Source organism: Crassostrea angulata, chromosome 7, assembly GCF_025612915.1.
Source record: "Crassostrea angulata isolate pt1a10 chromosome 7, ASM2561291v2, whole genome shotgun sequence".
Classification (NCBI taxonomy): domain Eukaryota; kingdom Metazoa; phylum Mollusca; class Bivalvia; order Ostreida; family Ostreidae; genus Magallana; species Magallana angulata.
This window is the reverse complement of record NC_069117.1, coordinates 52,305,071-52,323,235: the sequence shown is the minus strand read 5'-3', so window position 1 is coordinate 52,323,235 and position 18,165 is coordinate 52,305,071. Positions and strand designations below refer to the sequence as shown.

Genomic DNA, 18,165 nt, shown 5'->3' with positions numbered 1-18,165 from the left:
TCGTAACGGGTGAGGTAAATATGGTGTTCCGATGGGGCCACTTCGACATTCGCACTTTCGCCTTTAGGTCGAGGTGCGAGAGTGCGAAGTTGCGAAGGCGAAAGTGCGAAGGTGCGACAGCGAAGGAGCGAAAGTGCGAAGATGCGACGGCGAAGCGCGAAGCTGCGAAGGCGAAAGTGCGAAGTTGCGAAGGCGAAGAAGCGATACTACTATCGCACCTTCGCCATCGCAACTTCGCACTCTCGCCTTCGCATCTTCGCAATTTCGCCTTCGTCTTTTTATAATTGTGGAGCTCTCTATCGTTTAAAGACAATTTCAGCTGTATAAAAGGACATCTGAGGCAGACGATGAACTTTTTAGTATTTATTTTCAACAGCTTGCGCAGATCCATAACTTTTTCTAGGAGGGGTGGTGGATGGATAATTATATTTGTGGGGGGCGGGGGAGGGTTCCGAGACATATTTTGGAGATTTTATTATTATAATATATAATTAATAAAACTAAATTTTCCGGGGGGATGAGATCCGGACCCTCTCTCCCCCTTTACAGCATGTGTGAAGTTAAAAATATTGAATTTTCCGGGGGGCGGACCCCCTCTCCCCCTCTAGATCCATACATCAGCAAGGAGTGTCGCATAATGAAATTAGAATGTTACTGTGTTTGATCCACGGTAAACAGACAGCTGATAAGTGACAGGAGTCTGGAAGTGCATATGCATACATTATGGCGGACATTACATTTTATATGGAGTATATAATGATTAGACATAGCCAGCACTGGTAAACATACATGTCACATATACACATTAAAATATTTATAAACATTCATAGTAAGCACAATGGCCTAGCGCATGCGTACCAATGATATCATGGATTAATCGGAAAACCTTGGCGAGTACGGTATCTGCATCAAATTCTATGTAATCGACCGAGACTTTCTGAATGCTATCAAAAAAGGCGAAGGCGAAATCGAAGTGGCCCCATCGGAACACCATAGGTAAAGAAGTGCAATATGCAGGAGTTTTTTACGAGTTCGAATTCTTAAATAAAATAGAAGACAGTTTTAATGAACCATCTAATCCCTTGATTCTTTATCCAATTTATAAATACGAGATAGGATACATCAGCTGGACTTCCTCCGCAGCCATGACAAGTGTATACAAGTTATATAACCAGAACTTACATGTGAGAGTATAAATGAAGATAAATAAAACGTTAAAAATAAAACGTTAAGATGTAAAGAAAAAATCAATGTTTTCCTATATTTAATTATAGATCCGCTCCAGAGTTTTTGTTGACGGTGCAGTAAACTTGGTGGACAAATTCAAAATGTTGGCATACACTAAAAATTACCAATATATAAACTAAACTTGATATATTTAAATCAGTTCATGCCCTGCACCACTGCTGTTTAAAGTTCAAATAAGAAATACAAATGATATTGTCAATGATTTATAAATAAGCCAAATACGTTGCACGAGTGCATTAATCGCAACTTCTGGGGCCTTTCTGTCAAAGTGGAGCTGTTATCCGCCTTTCGGTTAGGGCCGAGAAGTTGCGATTTGGAAGTGTACTTATGTTGTATTATATCATAAAATCAGTCTTTTAGTACACTTTGAAACTGTAATACGTTTTACTTTCAAAACATTCATTTGTATGCCGCCTTAGAAGGAAGTGCCGGATGTTTTTTATACAAGTTCCGTCAATTTGTCAACCCTAAATATTTACGTTTGCAAATATTTCCCTTCAAAATTTGGGAACTAGTCTCTAAACCAATCCATATAGTAATTTTATATTAAGATAAATAAAATTTCACAAACCATTTAACTGTAAAACATTAATTCATTGAAAGTTAGTAATATTGCTCTAAAGTGGAATGCAAATATTTATTATTTATACAAATCTTGTTTTATTTACATCAAATATCTTTGTTCCATAATATAGTATCCTCCTTTTCTGCCAAATTAACGGAAAACATAATTATAATTTCAAAAGAGTCTTGTTAGGACCCTAAATCTGAAGTGTAACATATTATTTCAATGATGTCGTTTATTCTTTAATTTGCAGAAAAGTAAAATATTTAGTTAATCCAAAAATAACAACAAAGCAATCATATATTAAACGATGATTTAATGGTTACACTGTTACACTGATAAGAAGACATCGTGACAATGGATTAGCGAAAAAGCGTGATACATGTGACTGAGACAGAAGAGTTCAGAGTTCAGATACCCAGATTTTATTCTGAAGGAATGGTCGGACTGTTCTGATTTGGGTATCATTGTAAACTCATGGCTTTTGATTTCTGTCCCATCGGAAATGCACATCGAAGTTAAAATAACACATAGTACAGTTTATATATTTCAGCAGTAATAAAAAGATGTCAAACGTAGAAGAAAGCCAACGAAATATTCCAAAAACCATTCAATTCCATTAGCCGCCAAATTTGAGAACTTCTTTAGTTGTTAAGTCAAAACAGTTAACCCAAAATTCGGATTTTAGTATTGCGTATATCCCATGGACTCGGCCAGATCTTGAATTGGGATATCAGCAACTCCTCTTCCTTTTCCGAAATTCATTCCCGCCTGGCTCGCTCCCTGGTTGCTGCCGTATTGTAATCCGATAGTTCCTGCTCCTTCCTGTGAGTATTGGTCTGCACGGATGTCCGCCACGTGTCTGACGGAGCCAAACGACATACCCGACTGGCTAGCAAATTGGTTGCTTCCAGACTGTAGTCCTATCGTTCCCTGTCCTTGTTGATCCAAATCATCGGCACGAATATCAGCAATATGTCTAACAGCCCCAAAGCTCATTCCAGACTGGTTCGCAAATTTGTTTGTTCCAGATTGTCCACCCACAATTCCCTGCGAGTCTTGCGACATGTCATCCACCCTGATATCAGAGACATGTCGTCTGCCGCCAAACGACATACCGGACTGGCTTGCTCCCTTGTTGGATCCAGACTGTAACCCTATGACTCCTTGGCCCTCCTGACTAGCAGTATCCGCCCGGATGTCAGCGATGTGTCGAACGGCCCCGAAACTCATGCCTGACTGGTTAGCGAACTTGTTCGTTCCAGCTTGTGCCCCGACGATTCCTTGTCCTTCCTGTGACATTTCATCAGCTCGGATATCAGCAATGTGTCGAACACCGCCAATTTTCATGCCTTTCTGTGAAGCGTACTGATTTGTGCCTGCCTGAGCCCCGATGATGCCTTGGCCTGCCCTGTCCAGATCGTCGGCTTTGATGTCAGCGATGTGACGAGCAGCACCTATCTTCATTCCTTTCTGACTCGCGCATTTGTTGGTTCCCGCCTGTAACCCGATGATACCATGCCCAGCACGTTTTTGTTCCTCTGTAAAGTGTACGATGTGTTTTTCTGTTGGTTTAGATCCAATTACAGGCCCATTAAAGGAATTTCTCTGTGCCTGAAACAATCAACGTCTTATTTAAAATAATGAAACGTGTTTTTGAACATAGTACACCACTCTAATTCAGTACAATTGTCTTAGTGTTGTTGATTTCTGGAAAAATCACTTACCATATCAGTAATTTGATGAATTTTGTTTCGGAAATAAAGCACAAAATACTCGAAGTAAAGAATTTAAGTTAAGTTTATTTTAAAAAATAACCACCTCCATAAGTCATAAAATTATAATACTCAGCTTTATAATTAAATATTTCAGGATAAACTTGTTAAGGTAACTTTAAATAAGGGTGCTTTGTATTTCATTATTTTTATACGCCCAAGAGTCATGCAATGATGCAGGAACTTAATGTGCAGAAACATGTGAGGATAATTTGAGGTAACATACAATTGCTGGACAAATATTTCCCCAATCCAAATATTTTTTATTACACATATTGTACTAATAGCTTTATTCTCTTAAATATTTTCAATTGTTCTTTATTCAGTTTCGTCCACAGTTACAACAGGGGCCTGTTCGGTTGCTTCGGATTGAATAACGGGTTTCGGGGGCTTGAAACCGGTTTTCTTGCAGTACTCTTCGGCCAGATCAACGATTTTAATGTCGGACACGTGACGCTGGGCTCCAAATCCACGCATTCCCTTTTGACTGTCGCCTCCAGTGTAGGCAATGACTGGAGAAATCTTATCTGTGCCTTCCAACAGAAGGTCATCAGCTCTGATATCGCTAATGTGCCTAACAGCGCCGAAACCTCGCGTTCCCTTCTGGCTATCGAACTTGTTGGTGCCGCTCTGTAGACTGATGGTTGCCTGTCCCTCTTGGCTGGCCTGGGGCACCTTCAGATCAGAGATGTGACGGACTGCACCGATGGCCGTCATCCCCTTCTGACTTGCCCACTGGTTGGTTCCAGCTTGCAAGGTGATGACGCCCTCGGAGGTTTTGTCGAACTTGTCAGCTCTGATATCAGAGATATGGCGGACTGCGCCCATGGCTGTCATGCCTTTCTGGGAATCCAGTTTGTTTGTACCAGCTTGAAGACCAACTGTACCGTGTCCGGACTTAAGTTGTTCGTAACTAAAGTCACGGACATTTTTCTCGACAGGTTTGTTTCCAGTAGTTTCGCCTTGAAAACCATTACGTTGGGCCTAAAATGAACAGTAGGGAGCTTACATTTAGTAAAAATTTACAGGTATTGATCATTCAAGAAAATTTTGATGAACATTTTTAACAACTGTTATTTCATAATCTAAGAAAAAAGCATAACGAAAAAGATTGGAAAGCCTTGAGTCTTGTCAGTAAAGCCAAAATTACACAAACAACGAACATTCAAACAATAGAAACACCATTCCAAAATCATTTTTTCTTCGGAAGTTTGATTTCGTTCATTGCAAATTATATCTTTCAGAAAATAAAAGCCAACTTACGAGAATTTTAGAGAGCGATGAGAATCCTCGAGCTATTGGTACGGTTAATCTTCCATCAAAATACACACTGTGTATGATACACAAAAATGAAATCACAGAAATTACCCAATTTTTTAATTCAATAACAACGAAAAAATCCTTTCTTTTGATAAACCAACATACAAAATGAATTTTGGGGAAAATTATATAAAAAACATATATAGACAAAAGAAAATTAATCTGATCCGCGATTTCAACAAATGTATGTTATACTGATAATAATTAAAGATTACGGTAGACTATTTAAGGTAGGATATAATCATAACTTTACGGATAATAGTCCCATCAATTCTCGATCGTTCGGATAGGGTCAACATTGGGGTGTTATGGTTTTTTGCGATTTTGATAACAAAACACGTTTCTTATATCGTTGTTTTGCTGAGATACATTTAGTCTTTTACTATACAAAGTAACGGACAAGAATAAAAATAATAGATTTTATTCACAACACAGCGTCTTTACATCATGAAATTTACAGTGTACGTACATTGTAATATATTAGATGACACGTGTCATATTTCGACGTCTTGTCTTTGTATAAAATTGTATAAAAGAATAAAATTTATTCCAACGAAAACACATTTCAGTTCAGCCTCACTTCTATATAATGATATCCGGTTCCGGTATCCGGTGATAGGGCCCATTTGGAACATTCCGAGGTATCTTATGGATAAGCCTATTAAAAATGCTTTTTAATCCAAACTATTTTTGCAAGAGCAGAGATAAGCGTAAAACTGAAAATGACATAAATAACAAAACGTCTCGGCCGAGATATGTTTAATTTTTGTTCTCTCATCACGTAGAAAGCAGTCTGACAACATTTACATTAGCAAAGGTTTAGCGCATCGGGTTCCGCGTGGCTACCATACTTCTGCTCACAAAAGACGCCTTTCTTTAAATGTCCTTTTAAAAAACATATTCTAGAATATAAATAGTCAACCAGTAGTCCATTGATTTCGTGGCACTTTGTTTCGAAATTAATGAAAACCATGGCAGATGTAAATGTTTTGAAAGTCTTTACGATGTTGATCCTCCGTCCCTGTAGTAGTCTATTGATCTTGTTCCGGGTATTCTTGCATGTCTTGTACAGATGGAGTGTAACCCATTTTACGTCTCATATCTTCAGCTAAGTCGTTAACTTTAATATCGGAAACGTGACGCTGTGCTCCAAATGACGTCATTCCCTTCTGGCTGTCGAATCTGTTGGTGCCGTATTGCAGGGATACCTCGGCAGCTGCCTCGCGGTCCAAATCGTCGGCCCTGATATCAGCAATATGGCGGACTGCTCCAAAACCGGTCATTCCTTTTTGGGAGGCAAACTGGTTAGTGCCAGATTGTAAACTAATATGACTCTTGCTGTCCTCGGAATACTGGTCTGCTCTGATATCTGAGATATGACGTACAGCTCCAAATCCACCACGCATTCCTTTCTGGGAATCGAACTTGTTAGTTCCTGATTGAAGACTGATATGAGCATTCGATTCCTTGTCGTACTGATCGGCTCTGATATCCGAAATATGTCTTACAGCGCCGAAACCTGTCATTCCCTTTTGGCTGGCGAATTGGTTAGATCCTGCTTGTAAACCAATATGATTTTGACCATCTTGAGATAAGTCGTCGGCCCTGATATCAGCAATATGACGAACAGCGCCAATACGCATGCCTTTCTGGGTTGCAAATTTATTTGTGCCACTCTGAAGACCAATAACACCGTGAGACTGCTTGAGCTGCTCATACGAGAATTCAACCTGGTGCTTCTCGACGGGTTTGGAACCACAGGTGGGGCCGTTAAAATTGTAACGTTGAGCCTAAAAGATATAAAGACCGTGTCCAAATTCCCATTTTTTGTTTTAATTTTTTTTTCATTCAACAATTGGTTAGAGACACGAGTACTTCAAGCAGGCACTTGATTTCATCGGGAAGTAAGAGAGGAGCTTCCAAAATTGCGTTACTGGCGCTGTTGTCATTTTTTGGGCCAAACTAGTGATATTAAAAGAAACACAGATGCTATATTGTTGTACGATTTTATTTTACATGTACTTTGTGGTACCTTTTGAATGATTAATTTTGATTAGTTTTTGTTAACTTTAACATTTTTCCCCTTTTATTTGTCCAGCAAAGTTTTATTGCGTTATGTTCCCATTCCTTCTAGCTATATTGCTACACAAGAGAAGCCCTATTGGCAAAGATATTCCTACATTAGGTCGGGGAACTAGGTAAATTGACTAAAAAACCAAACTCCCGATGAAATCTTAAATAACGATTCACATTCAAATACTGTTTATAATATAGATTGTATGCAAAAAAAGCAAACTTGCAGCCAAAATATTTATATCAAAAGATAAGATTTGAACAGCCAGGCAATAGAAGAGTCTACAACATACAACACAGCTATGCAATTATAGTTATCATCAAAAAGCGATATCTACTTACCACTTATAAACCATGCATTGCTTTCTAGTTCAGCGCATGCCACTTTTACACCACCATATCTGCTGTCAAAAAGTTGGCCATTGTTGAAAGCGAACCGTCTTTTTCAGATTGTCTTTCTTATATCACAGGCAATCCAAATACAACACATAATTTTACAAGCAAACGAGAGAGAAACGTTTTTAACTGCAGCAATTGTATATTTTGTCAAATCAAGTTGTCCGTGGTGCACATTTCATGCAACTTTAAACAAATTGTATCTGAAGCCACCCAAAGTTTACGTGCAAGTAGGATATTAGTGCAACAATTAGAATTAACATTGTAGATAAGATATTTTCTGCACATGTCCCTTCAACAACAAAAGTGTGCGAATTTGAGTGCATTAAATTTTCTGGAGTATTTAGTTGAGGAAATTATGGCCATATTGTTAAACAGTGCAGAGGGCTAATTGCTGAGCATCTGATAGGATTTCAAATTCTATTTGCCGAAGGGAATGTGTCGTTGAAAAAAAAAGCTATAAAGCGTTAGTAAGGTTTTGTCTCGAACAATTAGAGAGCGTTCATGCAAAAATGTTTGAAACTGAATATATTTATAGAAGTCTTGATATTAAATAAGATGTAGTACTAGTATGAAAATTTAGATCTGTGCGCTTACCTCAGTTCCAACTTGAAGGATGGTGGCGATGACCATTGCCATGTTCCTGCCTTCGTAGAGGTCCACTGTCTGGAACAGACTGTTGTCGGGCACTCCATAGGCGTTAGCGCCTTTCAAAAACAGCTCGATGTTTTCCATCTGCAAGAAATCAAAAACATTTAAAAGAAATGTTAAAACAATATTTTTTTTCTAAAACTACTTCTCTAAAGAAAAAAAATTCATGACAAATGTTTTTGTCGATACTTTCTTTATTTGTCAAATTAATGATACCATTTTGAAAAAAAAAAATGTAATCACCATGAAACTTGCAATAAATGCCATAAAGGTTTTGCCAACAAATGGCTTCAATTGTGAAACTGAATATGATTCTTTTGTTTACCAGTTCATTATAATCATTATTTACAATCAAATACATGTATTCAGTAAACATAACATTTACAATTAGACAAACTCTTCAAATTTTAACATGTATAAGAGTAACAAATATTCAAATGAAGTTGATAAAGTTTCTTAGAATTAATTACAACTTAAAAGTTTATGCAGATATTGATAGATGCATAGTATAGGTATGTAATTCTGCCAATAGTTTGAATATTATACTGACTGTAGGCATTGAATCAAGGCATATACATATTTCTTGATGCAAGCAAGTACATGTACATAAAAATCGACCACGATCAAAGCATACGTACTTACCGATTTCTGCCACATTTACCAAATATCATGCAATTGAAATATCTTATCACCAAGAGCACTTCGAAGCCACTACTACTTGTTGATAGAAGTATTAAAGAATAGTTAAGCTATTGTTGTATTCTAAAGTAGTTCATCGAAAGCAATTTTCAGCACGAGACGATTCTACAATAGAGACTGCCGCCATTGCTGGTCCATACGTTACCTGCTTAAAGGGAGCGGTACTCGTGTTGTATTTTAACTTAATATTGTTACATTCTGGAGGAAGATTTGGAGTTCCATCGTACAACTTTTGTAATAATCTGTAAAGATTTTAACAACCTCAGAAACCAGTTCGGCCCATCCTACCTCATGCTAACCCTTATTCTACTCTAGTGAATCCCCCGCCTCGACCCGACTGACAGAGCTCTGAAATAAAAAATACGTCAGTTTTGGGGGAGGGGTTTTTACCTGCTTAAAGGGAGCTTGGGAAGTGTTGAATTTAAGTTTGATTTTATCACAGGCCGCGGGTTTATTTGGTGTTCCCTCGTACAGTTTCTGTAAAAGTCTGAAATGAAAACCAAAAACTAATCCATTAGTACTAGTAGATTATCAAAACAGTTTTTTGCACCGTGATATAAAGTACGGCGCATGCGTTTTTTTCAATACTGATATCATGGTCAGCATTCCCGTAATTATTTTTTATGGAAAAAATTTCATTCATTTACACGACATAAAATAAATAAAATAGACACAATATTTAGTTAAGCTAGGTAAAATAGACTCATATAGATTTGTTTGTATTTGCACGAGATGAAATTAATAAAACTATATATATCATCATTTTGATGAAACAGATCTGTATATGTGTACATAATAATATTTCTTGGGCTTTTTTGGTGAAAGTTATAGGGGTGGGGTAGGATATTTCTGACATACTTGATGAGAAGGATTCCGTCCTTGAGGTTTTTCTCTACAGTCATCGAACCTTCACCAATGTCTTCATTCAAGAGCTGTTTGAACCAGTGCCTGACCTCGGCTTCGGCCTGGGGGTCGTACTTGGCACCCATCTGAAACATAGACCACAGTCTTAGACCTGGTAAGCTTTTTGTTGCGCTGTGAATTGTTATAACTGTACACTCACAATTTCATATTTGTGTATTCCGTTAAATGTGAGTTAATTGAAAAGTTACCAATACGAAGTATTTCGTATAATGAATTTCCAATCAATCTTGTTGCTTAAAGTTATGATCACAATTACGATAATTATTGCATTATAAATCTAAATAATGATAACAACCTTCTTTAATAATCTTACCTATAATGGCTTATTTCATTTAATATTGAAAATAAACAATGCATTTAAATACCTGTGAAAAGAAATTGTGCTATAATGAGACCATGCCGAATAAACTGTTAGTTTTCATGTGTGGTCATCAAACTGTTTATAATTGAATACTGTGAGGGGGTAGAATCTAGAGACTAGGACTTGCCCTCTAGTTCCCGGGAATCGTGGTGTATAGATATATTAAATATATAGGATATAATAATCATTATATAGCTTTTTACACTATAACAGGTTTTTACACTATTACAGGCATGTGTGTCTGATCAAATAGTAAAAGTGACAGTTGTGTATCATTATTGTACGTAATACACTGTGGAATTCCTCTACATCGCATTAATTATGTCTGTTAAGCAGCGCTCGTTGTCTACAGTAATCAAAAAGCAATGTCTGTATATTTTTTTGGCCACAGTATTGTACCGCAGACGGGTATAGCAGCGTCGATTTGCCCCCTACTGTTTACATACATCGCTCTAAATTAGGCATGCGCATTTCTGATCCGGCACATAAGATGCCTTGTTCATTCTAGATCTTCCAAGGCCGATCTGGTGGAAAACATTGGCTTCCATTCAAATCGAGCGAACGCTGAATAAGCAGTGCACTGCCAAAGTTCTGTGTTGCGGAGTGTGATCCCCCTTTCCCAATGATAAACTGTTCCCTGTTATGAACTCTGGATTTCAAAGTTTATACTTTCATGAATGACGTAACAAATAAACAATGCTGAAATGTTTCTCATTTTCTGAAGGTTTTGAGCAAAATTTGTATTTCCTAGAAATGGGGAATTATCTATAAGTTGTAGGCATAGATAAGCCTAACCAGGTGCCTGTGCTATCCCCTTCCCCAGCGTTTTGAAGTTCTTAACCGGTGACTCATCGGCTCGCTTCTTATCATTTTTGACGTCATTCAATCAAGAGTTTGCAGGTAGAATTCCGCTACAGACTGGTTTCCGAAATATAGGGGAGAGATTTATGTTTTTAAGAAAGAAATAAATAATTTATCAATTCTGTATTAATTAGTTTCTATGGTAACGGTCGTTTGAGTGAACATCCATTATCATTTTGCTTCAAAACAGAGTTGCTGATGATAGCTTGCTCAACTACTAAGATAAATAAAGACAATATGCCCTTTAAACTGTTTGTCTTTGAACCTTAAATTAATTTCATTTAAAAATGAAACCAAAATAAAAAATATCCAGCTTTCTAAGGTTTTCTCCCAAGGTTGCATGGGTGTAGTAAGTTAAACTTCGTCCTACTTGATCAGATATGACTTTATGTATTTATCACGCCTATCACATGATGTAATAGAATAACATATGCTTCGTCTGAACTAGATTTCTGATGATGCGGTATGTTGACGTGGAATTATAAGAGTAAAGCTCTGCTGGATGCATTAGGCTTGCTCAAAAGTAGAGTATCTCCAAGACTGATCAGGAAAAATGAATTTGCCATTTGTGTCGTAGATATTTTTGCTAACGTATGACAAGCGCTATATTGGAGTCACCATACTAGTGATCATGCCGCTAAATCTCTATCATAGATATAGCTTATTGGAGAGAGTGTAGCTATGCTTATTGGAGAGACCTATTTCAGCATGCCTACTAAAAAGTTCTCAAGTTGGATATATTGCTCTAGTTCGTAGATATCTGTAGTCTGCGCATGCCCCGTATACCCGTTTGTCTTGATGCAATGAGCCTGTTCTTGACAATGTTCGCTGCATTGAGGTGTGTTTGAGTCGGGCTGTGCTATCGGTGATTGAGGTAGCGCCACCTGAATCCTAAATGTGAAAACACGCACACGTGACAAAGAAGAAAACAAAATATCCACACATGCGTTCTGTTGGAATGAAACCAAAAATATCATGCAAAATAAATCAAATAGGCGGCAGCAGTAAGATGGTCAGTCTAAGTAGTCCTGATTCAGCATAACATCACAGCAATATATAAGAACCTGCTAAAAAGTAGTATCTTCTTTTTCAACAATGTTTGAAAATTTGTTATTTTACTTTCTATAAATAAAGTAAAATTTCAATCAAATATTCATTCTCAAAAGACTAAAATTCCATCTCCATTATACTTTGTGCAAGTGTTTTGGTACAACTAGGATATAAGAGGATTGAAATTACAAGGGGAGACATTGTGTTGGGCTCTGAGTGTTGGGTCAAAGAGGAAAATTTGTTTCTACTTGTGTATAGGGTCAGTTTTTTTTACCTTTGCCTTCATAATAGTCATTGCCCATTTTAATTCGGCTTTTAATTCGGCCTGTAGTGTGAAAATACACCTGAGAATTAAAATTACACACATTTACACAAAGGTCACACAACTAATTTTTTGTTTTGTTCGAAAGCAATGCGGATTAAACAAATAAGCAAGAATCATCCAAACATGAATACAGTAAGCGGACACGGAATCACATCTCTTATATCACCCACGCATCGCATGTTGTCATACAAGCATAATGACGTCACTTGTTGACGCAACAAAAAAACAATGTTAGACATGCAACATTTCAGAGATGTCAAATAGTCTTTCATTCATTTTAAAACGTTTTGAAAAGAAAGAATCCTGTTTCAGAAAGCCGCTGAGTGACAGATGGGGCACGTGTCTTGCTACTACAGCACGTGTGACTGGGGCGCGTGGCTGTCAAGTTGTGGGAGGACTCCGCTAACATTCCACAAATTGTTAAGATTGTTTTCACTTCCACGGGTTTTATAATCAGCATAAAATAAGATATCTTAATTAATCAACATTGTTTTTAGTCTTATGATGAATTTTATTTTTACAGTTTTAAGTTTTGCCAAAGAAAAAAGGTTAAGATTTCAATTTGATAAAAAAAAAAATTCAATCAAAACAAAATTTGAATGCCATGAGAATAAATATTAAAATAATCCCATGGAACTTTAGAATTGTTAATCCTTAAATTCCTAAAATAGTAGACTTATTATTTCATAAATGTGTTCCGCAGTGCGATGGAATTTTTCTCTTGTTTATTTTTAGAAACATTCCGACTAAAGTTTTCTCTCTCAGCGAGCCATATGAGAGCAGGAGGGATCAAATTTCATTGGTTCTTCATCAGCTGAGTCTGCTGACAGATCAAAATGTTACAAGGATTTTTCTTACATTTCCTTCGGATCAAGTCAGTTTTTGATATTTCAAGGATGATAATTATGATTAAGACGACAGAGATATATATCTAGTGTAAATAGAAAGATTTTCTTCAATCAAAAGTAATCACTCTTTTACAACAATTACAAATCCAAGTAGTTAAAAATCACTCCCCATTCTTGCTGTGGGATATTTAAAAAATGTTAGAAAAGCTTATATACACGTATAAAACATTCAAATTATTAACAATGACGATCAACCAAAAATTGTACAAACCTTGCTCGAAAGTGCACGATCCATTCCCATGGGTTTCATACGTTCTGCCATTTTGAAAGTGTGTGATTTTTTTCCTAACTATTGACTAGATCACTCAAACAAGCTCTTCCTCGTTCACCAAAAGGCCTATCTCCCTTCAAAGCAGATGATAAAATGGAGGAACAGTGACAGAGGATTCTCACAACTCCCTCCTATAGCCTTCCCGACTTACAGCGCTGTTAACAATTGCTGAGCAGCGAAGATTCGTACGAACGGAATACCTAAATAGAGAGGGGGAAAGGCCAGCCACTTCTTAGCAAGCCCCTAGTACAAGCAACGATCGAGTTTCAAATTGCGACATGCTTTATCCAAATATGAGCAAAGCTTGTGAGCATGTGATGTGAAATGGGCGGTTCTCCCTAGCAACGTTTACCTCTGCTTCCAAACTAATGGAAGCCATTGCAGACACACAGAATGCAACCTTGATGCTGATTGGCTAGTAGCTCTTTGAACTTCCTGGAGTTCTAAGATGCTCTCATGGTAAACAAATTTGATGTAAGTAATCAAGCTGCAGACCGATCTGGCAACACATTCTTGCTCGCACTACGTGGTCGTCTCAATATGCTCTGACAATACCGGGATATCAAGCCGATATATTGTTAAATGACGGTGAAAGAATGTATGATCAATGCTCAAAGATATGTCTGATCATAAAATATCGGATGACGAGTTAATCCCACAAATAATGTGTCTACCTAAAGCAGTTTCAGAAATATTTAGCACCCCTTCTAATCAATTAAAAATGCAGTGCAGTTTTCGCGGATTTTTTTTTTTGCGTTTACATATTTAATTACGGGTAGATTTGATGTACATATCACACAAATGCAAAAGAAACTGTAAATTGTCGATATGAGCGTTTTAAGAACGGTGCCTTGCTATGTCCGTTTCTAGTTATCTATATGGATCGTAACAAAGTATATCAGAAATCGCAGAATGCGGAACAAGTTCAAATAAACAACTCCCTCATCCCATCATCAGGCAAGTGAACAAGTTTAACTTCTATAGATTAGAACAGAAGATGTTTAGCAGATAGCGTTATTTTTCAAAACTTGACATTGACATTGAAACTTGTTTCAGGTGTTGTTTTTTTAAATTTCTCAAGATTTGATATAAGACAGCAAAATTCACATGTATTAACGTGTTGAATTCATCATTTACATGTAATATAGAAAATATTCTCATCGGCATATTATATATTAAGTTGAGCATTCGCCAAATTCTTTTCATATATGTTTCCAAATAAACGATACCACTTTCATCAGCAAAACTTTCAAATACTACAATAGCAAAATTTCAATGGATTCCAGACAACTTCACTAAAAATAGTTTTGTTCTCTAAAAGCCTGGCTTCATTCACGAACCACGGATATTGAATAATATTTCTGCAGCAGGCAGTTTCATTTTCTATAATCTTTTTATTCTGTTCAGACATAGATCTGATTAAGGTTCCACAAATCGGCAGTTTCACGTGGAGCCTATTTTTACAGTTTTATCATTACATCTATCTGGATATAAGATATACGCTACAGAACATCCCCCTACACACGATGCGCTGATCCATAGGAACTAGTTTAATTGTGTAAGATATGCTAGTCTGTGTTTGCTCTCTTCATCTTGTTAGCGCGATATTTACTTAGGGGGCGCCTTACACGTTCCGGATCAGGATCATTCCAGCTTAAGCTTTCCTCGCATCCGGCTTAATCTGGAACATGTCGTTTTATCTATTAACGACCGATATTCGATATATTAATGCACAGTGGTTTCGTAATGAGTTCTTCATGCACATTTGCCGCGCCCGTTTACAGAGTAATAAACACAAATAGTATGTTTCTCGTTCTCTCTCAAATATTTTTCAAAAATTAGTCATTTAGGGTGTGCAAAAAAAGCACTGTAAAACTTCTGTTTCCATTCACTGAAATCACACGTTTTAAGTAAGTCAAAGTAAGTCGCGGTTTTTTTTAAAAGTAAATCATCTGACCATTTTGATAATCGAGGGTGACAATTCCGAAGTTTGACCAACATCTAATTTTCTACAAATGCACTCTTTCACTTAATTTAAGACATTGTTAAAAGATATTGAAACCTGTCATTTTGTTTGATATATATGATATAGTTGTTAACATAAATTTTCTTGGTTGTTGCTAAAGAGTTTTATACACTGAACCAAATACAGGAATATCATTTATATGAAAAAAAAACCACATTATCTTTTACATAACCGAGTACAATTATTACACTGAAAAAAGTTTTCGGTACATGGAAGAGAGCAATCCAAGATAAAAACATCGGTTTTGTCTGATACATTAACTTAACATCGTGGCACATGCTGGATCATCAAACAAAAAATGTAAGAATACAAATGTGACACCCCCCCCCCAAAAAAATCCAACCCAAAACAAAACAAAAAGTTGAATAATTGGTACAGATTCAATTAGAGAGATCCTACTGGCAAGAACCAACCAAACTTAGGGGGGGGGGGGGGTTAAAATCATGAAATCTTGCAGAAGAATCGCCAAAGGGCCGAGCTTTCGCGATATGTAAAGGTAGTAAAGCAATCATTTACAACAGATCTAGACAATCCGGGTTTGTTTGCGCTCCTATGGAAGCCAGATCGTCCACGAGGTTTGGCGATCAAGTGAAGGCGGTTTATGATATTATTATGTAAAACTATTCCGAGCTTACCTGTAAACTATTCAAAAATACAGCTATTCTAAGATTTAAAATGAAATATTCTGTTAATTGTAAAATGACTCAAGAGAGGGAAATGTTTCAATGAAATCTTTTAAAGACTCGGATCAGATACCTCCCAGTTTCAATCAAATTGTCCGCCTATAATTACAAGCGTACGCATTCGTTGAAGCGTAAAATGCATTGGTTAGCAATTTTCAAATCAAAAGTGACGTTTACTTGTATTCAAATACATGTACCTCAAATAATAAGATGTGGTAATATGTGTTAATGCTAAAGTATATTAAAATGGTTTTCAAGTAGCGTAGTGGACAATGCACTCGCTTCTCCCCGCTGCAACAGAGCTCGATCCCCGTGATCAGCATTGGTTGTACGTTAGAGGGCACGGCGGTCGCCCGCTTGGACACGTGAGTTTTCTCTGGGCACTCCTGCTTTCCTCCCACATCAATGTCCCTATCGCGCTAACATCCGTGCCAACGGCAGACATTAATATTAGTTGTAGAGCTTGTTTGTCAATCGTTGTAAAATAAATGAAGTCCAATAAAATGTGTACTTTGTCTTATCTTATACTTTTTAGGAGGTTGTAAAATAAACTAGTTTAACAAAAACATACAGTTTGTTTGATCAATTCACAATTATTTTACAAGATATAAAATCAGAAAGAGTGCATGATTCTTCATTGTAATTGGAGAACTCTTTTCAACTTACTCTGAGGTACACGCAAAAACAGTACTAACCATTGAAATCTGAATTATTTGAACATAAATTATTTGTTGAAAGTTGCAATTCTCGCACTTTTGACTTGTTCATCGCCATCTCGCGCTTTAAAAATACACACCATTAGTCAGCGAAATTGTTATAGATGAAACACTTCTATATAGCAAAAGTTGATTGAATTGTTATTTTGAACAAAAGTTTCAAAATAGTGTTGTATTCCATCTTTAACTGATATTCGTCTAAATGTAATTACTGTGGTGCTCATCATACAAAAGAACCAATACTTTAACTTGTGGACACAAATCAAATCGAATGCTCAACAAAAAAATCTCAACCTCATGGTATCAGTCTGTTTCCAACTTCTGTTTTTCAGTTTTGATAATCTGATATACTCTCTCTCTCTCTCTCTCTCTCTCTCTCTCTCTCTCTCTCTCTCTCTCTCTCTCTCTCTCTCTCTCTCTCTCTCTCTCTCTCTCTCTCTCTCTCAGCTCCTAATAAAATTTATTCGAAAAACTAATTAAAAACGAAGCAAGATCCCGAATTTCAACAGGTGAGTTCAATGGGTTTCTTCTAATACAACCTGATAAGCCACAACTTTTTATTGCCTAGCTCGCTCTTGGCCACTGTGTGTGAGTTTTATCAAACGAGCAGGATTGGTGAACTTGAACTTATGATTCAACAAATTTCGATCTATAAATCAAAATTTCGATAAAATAAATATTCTGATAGAACGCACATACATTTTGAACTTCGACTAAAACTTTTAGCGCCAAAGTATTGGGAACTCGTACATATGAATAACAAGATATGTCAGACATATGTCAGTAACTCAGTAAGAAATGCGTTTTCCTCATTTTCTTTGCGACTGACATATAGCGGGAGAGATGAGAAAGATGAACACATATCAACATGAGCACCGTTCGTGCTTCAGGTAATTAGGTGCCGATGTTTAACGGGCTCTAGATCCAGCGGCCGCGACGTTCAACAACGCAGCCTTCACAGCAAGAACGGGCACCGGCTGTACCAGTTATTGCTTGTTGATGGAGTATATCTGATTCTGATAGATATATACGTGTACACAGTGAGGACCTTGATGGAGAGAACGGTACAATTATATAGCACAGATCGACATTCTTGTACGGGAGTACGTTGTATGCGTTAGGTAACGTTTTCTCTCTAAATAAGCTTCACAGCGGGCTGTATTGTTCCGACATCGTTATCTCTAATTCTGTCGATAATTATATATCGATACTTCATCCGAATGATGTTAAAGTAGAAACTACTGAAACCTCTTTTGGACACTTCTGTCCTTTCTGATTGCAGTCAGCAATCAAAGTCTAAAAGATTCATAATT

The 18,165-nt window shown here is 37.0% G+C and overlaps 2 protein-coding genes across 4 annotated transcripts; both read right to left on the bottom strand.

Moving 5' to 3' along the window:
- Positions 1-2,111: 2,111 nt before the first annotated feature.
- On the bottom strand, positions 2,112-5,207 carry LOC128192620 (calponin homolog OV9M-like). The gene is made up of 3 exons (XM_052865446.1): positions 5,157-5,207; positions 3,931-4,572; positions 2,112-3,427 (listed from the first exon to the last, which is right to left on the bottom strand). Exons 1-3 carry the CDS (start codon positions 5,205-5,207, stop codon positions 2,498-2,500), a joined length of 1,623 nt encoding a protein of 540 aa, XP_052721406.1. The 3' UTR covers positions 2,112-2,497.
- A 445-nt stretch (positions 5,208-5,652) lies between these two features.
- Positions 5,653-13,658, bottom strand: LOC128192619 (calponin-2-like). Of its 3 annotated transcripts, XM_052865443.1 has the most exons (6): positions 13,368-13,657; positions 11,660-11,764; positions 9,586-9,716; positions 9,118-9,214; positions 7,975-8,112; positions 5,653-6,698 (listed from the first exon to the last, which is right to left on the bottom strand). In XM_052865443.1, the coding sequence occupies exons 1-6, from the start codon at positions 13,416-13,418 to the stop codon at positions 5,940-5,942; spliced, it is 1,281 nt and encodes a 426-aa protein (XP_052721403.1). In that variant the 5' UTR covers positions 13,419-13,657; the 3' UTR covers positions 5,653-5,939. The 3 variants fall into 3 exon arrangements, with proteins under 3 accessions (XP_052721403.1, XP_052721405.1, XP_052721404.1); XM_052865445.1 differs by lacking the exons at positions 9,118-9,214; positions 11,660-11,764 and adding an exon at positions 8,873-8,969 and having other exon boundaries at positions 13,368-13,658; XM_052865444.1 differs by lacking the exon at positions 11,660-11,764 and having other exon boundaries at positions 13,368-13,651.
- Positions 13,659-18,165: the final 4,507 nt, after the last annotated feature.